The sequence below is a fragment of the Benincasa hispida genome, chromosome 9, assembly GCF_009727055.1.
Source record: "Benincasa hispida cultivar B227 chromosome 9, ASM972705v1, whole genome shotgun sequence".
Taxonomy (NCBI): domain Eukaryota; kingdom Viridiplantae; phylum Streptophyta; class Magnoliopsida; order Cucurbitales; family Cucurbitaceae; genus Benincasa; species Benincasa hispida.
The window spans coordinates 72,415,984-72,422,615 of NC_052357.1; the positions used below are offsets into that span (position 1 = coordinate 72,415,984).

General features: G+C 32.8%; 1 protein-coding gene across 1 annotated transcript in view; it reads left to right on the forward strand.

Moving 5' to 3' along the window:
• LOC120084882 (aspartic proteinase Asp1-like) overlaps positions 1-6,632 on the forward strand; it is an 11,622-nt gene extending 4,990 nt beyond the window's left edge. Inside the window, exons 2-10 of the mRNA XM_039040692.1 lie at positions 3,771-4,266; positions 4,372-4,489; positions 4,568-4,794; positions 5,182-5,415; positions 5,502-5,637; positions 5,755-5,949; positions 6,042-6,114; positions 6,228-6,330; positions 6,424-6,632. Coding sequence (XP_038896620.1) covers positions 3,771-4,266; positions 4,372-4,489; positions 4,568-4,794; positions 5,182-5,415; positions 5,502-5,637; positions 5,755-5,949; positions 6,042-6,114; positions 6,228-6,330; positions 6,424-6,427 — 1,586 coding nt within the window. The 3' untranslated portion in view covers positions 6,428-6,632. The remainder of the gene's footprint in view (positions 1-3,770; positions 4,267-4,371; positions 4,490-4,567; positions 4,795-5,181; positions 5,416-5,501; positions 5,638-5,754; positions 5,950-6,041; positions 6,115-6,227; positions 6,331-6,423) is intronic.

The window sequence follows — 6,632 nt, forward strand, 5'->3', positions numbered from 1 at the left end:
CTATACTCATTTCCAAGTAAAATTGAGCATATCCCAAATTTTTATCTCAAACCAAAATTGATCAAGATTCAATTTCACCCCAAATTCTATTCCGAATTCAAATTAAATTAAATTTGCAATTAAAGTGGAACAGAAATTCTACTTTAGTTCAAATTAAAGTTTACTTAGCGAAAGTGTATCAAACGAACAAAATTTCAAATCAAAATTTTGAGCTAAATTCTCATATTTTGATCATGATGATGCATCAAATTAAAAGAGTAAAAAAAATCATACCTTGACCTCAAATTACATTTTTTTCAAGATTCATCCACCCATATACGTGCATAAATCTCGAAAAGGGGGCATTTGTTGAATGAGAAATTTCGGACCAATCACAAGTCACCACGTTGTTTGCTAAATTAACGACGAATTTCTAAATCATTGACTTTGGGTCCAACTAGAAGTTGACACATATCCCGAATTGAATTGAAGACAAGTTTCGATGACGTCACGCGGATGAATTAGATGAGATTAAATTGGTCCAATTTGATATTACTATTTGGGCTTAAAGTCCAAACTACAAAAAAAAGTTGAATTGGACCCAAATTCCATATCAGGCCCAAAACCAACTAATTGGGTCCAAGGGTCAGGCCCATGGACCAACCAAGCCCACGAAGCCCACTTGAGAACTCTATAAATAGAGAAGTTCTCTTCATTTGTGGGGACAGCATTTTCTACACTCAGAAGACCCAGAGAGAATTCACTAACAAGCAGAGGACTCCTAAGACTCCTGAAATTGCACTCCTATAAGGCAGAAGATCTATGAAGATACAAGCTTCCAAGACTTCTGAAGCTGCACTCCTATAAGGCAGAAGACTTTTGAAGACACAAATACTTTTTCAAGACTTCTACTTCAAGCTTTCAAGACTCCTGAAGCTGCACTCCTATAAGGCAGAAGACCTTTGAAGACACAAATACTCTTCCAAGACTTCTACTTCAAGCTTCCAAGACTCATGAAGCTGCACTCCTATAAGGCAGAAGACCTTTGAAGATACAAATACTCTTCCAAGACTTCTACTTCAAGCTTCCAAGACTCCTGAAGCTGCACTCCTATAAGGCAGAAGACCTTTGAAGATACAAATACTCTTCCAAGACTTCTACTCCAAGCTTCCAAGACTCCTGAAGTTGCACTCCTATAAAGCAGAAGACCTTTGAAGACACAAATACTATTCCAAGACTTCTACTCTAAGCTTCCAAGACTTCTACTTCAAGAACGTTCGGTACTTTCCTTCTCCAAGTCAAGCATATTCACCCAACTGAGAGAGAATCAGAGGATCAAGTATTAAAGATCGAACCACATCGCATCAAATCAACTCCAACATCAACACCAACTCAAGTTCAACTCCACGAAACACGTTTCTCCAGAAATCTCGTGCGAACAATAATAATAATAATAATAATAAGACAACTATTTCAACTCGGAGGTAGATGTTTTCAACCTAGGCATTTATTACTCAACCATATTTACAATCTATTTTAATATGTGAACAAATGACTTATTTACACCAACAAGAGCGTAGCTCAACCTCGAGTTTGAAGTTCAATTCCCCTACCCCACACTTTAATTACAATATCTTTAAAAAAAAATGACCTATTTAAAATTCAAGTGCCAAATTTATGAAAAATAATAACAAGTTCGAGATTTTATTTCAACCTTTTTAATCCAAAATAAAATCAATATTAGGGTTCTTTTATTTAAAAAAAATTATACATTTTTTTTTGTGAAGTTCAACAAATATATATGGTAATGAAAATTCAAACTTCTATTATTTTGATCGGACCTATAATTTTGATATTGAATTATAGTCAATTTTAATCAAGAATAATCACATTTGTAACTTCCTTTGCATACACATCCAAATCATTAACATTCATGTTAGAAAATTATCAAAATAAAACTAAAGTAAACTATAGGCTAAATTCAACCTTATGACAACAAAGTAATAGACCAAGTAGGGGAAGGTTTTGGACATTTATTATTTCAATCACATTCACAATTTATTTACCCAACTATCAAATAACCTATTAATCTCTTAAAAAAATATTTTTTTCAAATATAAAAAAATTAGTCAACTTATTTATAAATATAGTAGCTATTTATTAGTGATAGATGTTTATCACCGTCTATCATTGAGATTGATAGATGTCTATCAATGTCTAGATACAGATAATTATCTTAACAAAATATTTAATATTTAAGTACTCTTTTTTTTTAGAATGAGAAAAAAAGAATTAAATGACTAACTTTACCAAATTAATACAAACTAGAGATGAGTAATCTCAACTTTTTTATCCTAACACAAAATATAATACAATTTTCTTTTTCAAGTTTCTTTTTCTTTTTTTACCAGTTCAAGCAGAATTCGAACATCATTTGATTATTTAGTCTCCAAATTTTGAATATAGTTTGACCAAACAAGAAAAATTAAATGAGAGAAGTCTCTCAAAAGAATCAAAGTTCTATATTCAAATGGATGATCAAAACTCTCTATTACAATTCTAAAATGGTTGTTTATAGCCTTACAATAAAATAAAAATAAATAATTAATTAATTCTAATCGAACATTAATTAATCTAAATTAATGACTAAATATACTAATCACCCTAATTCTTCTTATTAGTTTCTATTTATTTTCTATATTCCAAAATTTTACAATTTTGCTAAAGTGAGCTTGACTTAGTAGATTGGCACGACCTTTATCTCTAAAGGTGGGAGGTTCAATCATCCACCCCCAATCTTTGTACTAAAAAAAATGCATTTTTATTCTTGAATTTCAAGTGATTTTCATTTGGTTTATAAATCTCCAAACATTATATTTTTTAATTGATTACCATTTAGTCCTAACATTTCAACATCTTACCTTTTTTACTCTAAAAGCACTCAATTTTGATCTTTGATATTAACTTCAATTAATTAGTTTAAAATAATTATAATACGAAAATTTTAATTAATTTAATACCGATGAAAAATTAATGACACTAGTTTAACTATATAACTAATTTAATTTTCCTAAATTAAATTTCATAAAATATTGATTTAAATACTATTTGGGTTCCTATATTTTTATATTTGGTTTATTTTGGTCCTCTACTTTCAGAACGTTTATTTTTGTCTATATACTTTCAATTTTAGTTCATTTTGACCCTTATATTATCAATGTTCATTTTGGTCCTTATATTTTCAACTCTGGTTCATTTTGTTTTTCGAAAAGAAAAAAAAAAACTTTTGTTCATATTGGCCCTCCTCTTTTTAAAAAATGGTAATTCCAGTCCTTTCATTTTCATCTTTAAGAAATTAAAATGATAAACTTTTGAAAGTTGAAGGACCAAAATAAACAAAAATCAAAATTACAAAGACCAAAATGAATATTTTGAAAGTATAGGAACTAAAATGAACTAAAGTTAAAAGTATAGAGACTAAAATAAATAATTTGAAAGTACGTGGATCAAATGAACAAAAACCAAAAGTATAAGAATTAAAATAGTATTTAAATCTAGAATATTTTCATACATATGATAAAAAGTGAGCACAAAGAAACACAAGGTAAAAATATAAAATCATGAAATTTAAGATCAAATATAAACCGAACGAGTAAAGAATGTAACATTTTAAGAATTAAAATAATATATAGAAACTAAATTCAAAACTCAATTATAAAAATATAAAATTTTGAAATTAAGAATAGTATTTGTAAATAAGAGAGGGGCAATTTCGACAATTTAAATAGCAGAAATTAGGAAGAGAAAGACCAATGGCGGGGCCTTGTTCTTGAACGTGATTAATTTCTCTTCCTTTCTTATCTTCATCGTCCTTCGTCTTCTTCTCCGACAACGACCTGAAAGTCATCGCTCAGATTCTTCGCCATTAACTTCCCTACCTTCCCCTTTCCTTTTCATTCTTCTGTACACAGTTGATTATGAATTCCCACTTCTATATGTATGGAGCTCCAAATTCACTCTCCATTGCTCTGAGCTTCCTCTGTTCACTTCCCCTGAACCCTCCTTTCTCCCTTCCGATTCGAACCCATACCATAATTCGCGATCCAATTCTGTTTCAGGTCGGAAAACGATGCATACGCCGGTTCTATTGCTTCTCTCCATTCTCTTTGCGACTTTCGCCGTTTCCTTGTCCGACAAGTTTCTCATCGCCGACTCGGAGCTATTGAAGACCCTTCGGTTTGGTTCGTCGATTTTATTTCCTGTCAAAGGAAATGTTTACCCTCTAGGGTTTGTGTTTTCTGTTTTCATTTTGATTTTGCTTTTCTTGTATTGTTTGGATGATTTGTTTGATAAATTGTTGAAATTTTCTCGATTATGAGTTGGAATCTGCAGGCATTTTACGGTGTTACTCAACATTGGCAATCCGCCGAAGGTTTTTGAACTAGATATTGACACTGGAAGTGATCTCACTTGGGTTCAATGCGATGTTCAATGTATTGGTTGTACTTTGGTATGTTGAATCCTCATTTTGATTCGTCGTTATCAAGTTCTTTGTAGGGTAATTTGGTGTTGACCATTAGTTTTTTAGCCTCGTGATATGCTCTATAGACCGCATAATAACGCTGTGAATCGTGAAGATCCGTTGTGTGTGGCGCTTTCTTCCCCAGGTAAAGCCCTTTGCAAGAACCCAAATGATCAATGTGGCTACGAGGTTGAGTATGCTGACCATGGATCATCCATTGGTGTATTGGTCAAAGATCTTGTTCCCATGAGACTCACTAATGGCAAACTCATTACTCCCAATTTGGGCTTTGGGTTTGTATGCAACATATCACTCTCCTTTTGACAATTCTGCTTTATAACTCCAATTTCTTTTTTGGTAGGCTTATTTTCTCTCAGTTTCTTAGATTGTTCTTTCAATGATTTTAAGAAGTGGATAACAAAACTATTCTTTATTAAAAGTAGAAGTAGTTTAATTTTCAAAAACAAAAAAAATGGAGGTTCGTTTTGTTATCAATTTTGTTTTAGTATGGTTTTCACTTTGTTAAAGAAATATTTGAATTACTAGTCAAATTTTTTTTAAACTAAACTTTTTGGCAGTTGAATACTTGGTTTGGCGAGGCTAACATTAATACTTTTTGGCCTTGTCCTTAGAAACTTGATTACCAATCTTCCTTTCCTCTGATTCCTCTTTTCCTGCAGTTGTGGATATGATCAGGACAATGGTGATTTGCAACCGCCTCCTTCAATAGGTGGTGTCCTTGGCCTCAGTAGTAGTAAAGCTACAATTGTATCGCAGCTGAGCGACCTCGGTCTTGTAAGCAATGTAATTGGACACTGTCTCGCTGGACGTGGGGGAGGATTTCTATACCTTGGAGAAGACTTCGTGCCATCTTCACCGATGTCGTGGACGCCGATGTTGCATGATTCAGAAGGGTAAGTAAGCAATGAGCAATCAGATATTTGTTTCTTGAACCTCTGTGTAGTTGAATGACATGTATTTAATCTCATTCATTCTTCAGGAAGTACTCATCTGGACCTGCAGAGGTCTACTTTGGTGGAAGGGCTGTTGGAATTGGGGGCCTTACCCTGACTTTTGACAGTGGAAGCTCTTACACTTATTTCAACTCCCAAGTCTATGGAGCAGTAGAGAAATTGGTGAGAATATTGGAACAAGAATTTCTCTAATAGTTATGAATGTGTTAATTAGAATGATATTATTAGTAGAATCTTGTAGGAAAAACACAATAATCTGTTTTGACATTGATATCCCAGTTGAGGAATGATTTGAAAGGACAACCTCTAAAACTTGCACCTGATGATAAAACCCTTGAACTGTGCTGGAAAGGTCCAAAAGTTTTTAAATCTTTGGTTGATGTGAGAAACTTTTTCAAGCCCCTGGCATTGAGCTTTAAAAACTTCAAGAATGTTCAATTTCATATACCTCCTGAAGCTTATCTCATAATCAGTGTAAGTTCCTCAAACATCTAATTAAACCATCCATATTTAGGAACAAACTAAGATTTGTGGAATAGACTGTAAGAAGCTCCTTTCTTTTACAGAAATCTGGTAATGTGTGCTTAGGGATTTTGGATGGAACCAAAGAAGGATTGGGAAATGTTAACCTGATTGGAGGTAAGATGGGTCAACAAAGAACCACTTTCAGATTCTTTTATCTTGCATGCTTTCTTCCAACATTTCAACTTCATTCTTACCTTTTTTTTTTCCCCTCTCAAATTCATGGATAGATATTTCTATGCTGAATAAGATTGTAGTCTATGACAATCAGAGACAGCAGATTGGTTGGGCTTCAGAAAACTGCAATAGACCTCCCAAAAATGAAGCTTCTTGGTATGTGGCATTTTCATTTGTAAAATAAAAGTGCTCTTTTTAACATGAACTTTACCTTTCATCATCTTATATCAAGAAATTTTCACATTTTAGGTGAGCAATGAAGGGCTGGTGGAGAAGAAGTTATCATTCAACCCTAGATCAAGAGTTGGGGAATTATATAATATGTTAGTGAATAATAATTTTAGGTATTTGTATTTGAACTGAAGGGATTACATTCGGATATGATAGTGTCTACTCTCCATATTTTTTTTCCCTCTTCAACAGTTGAAGATAACGGATTGAATCGTCCCTCTCTAAAA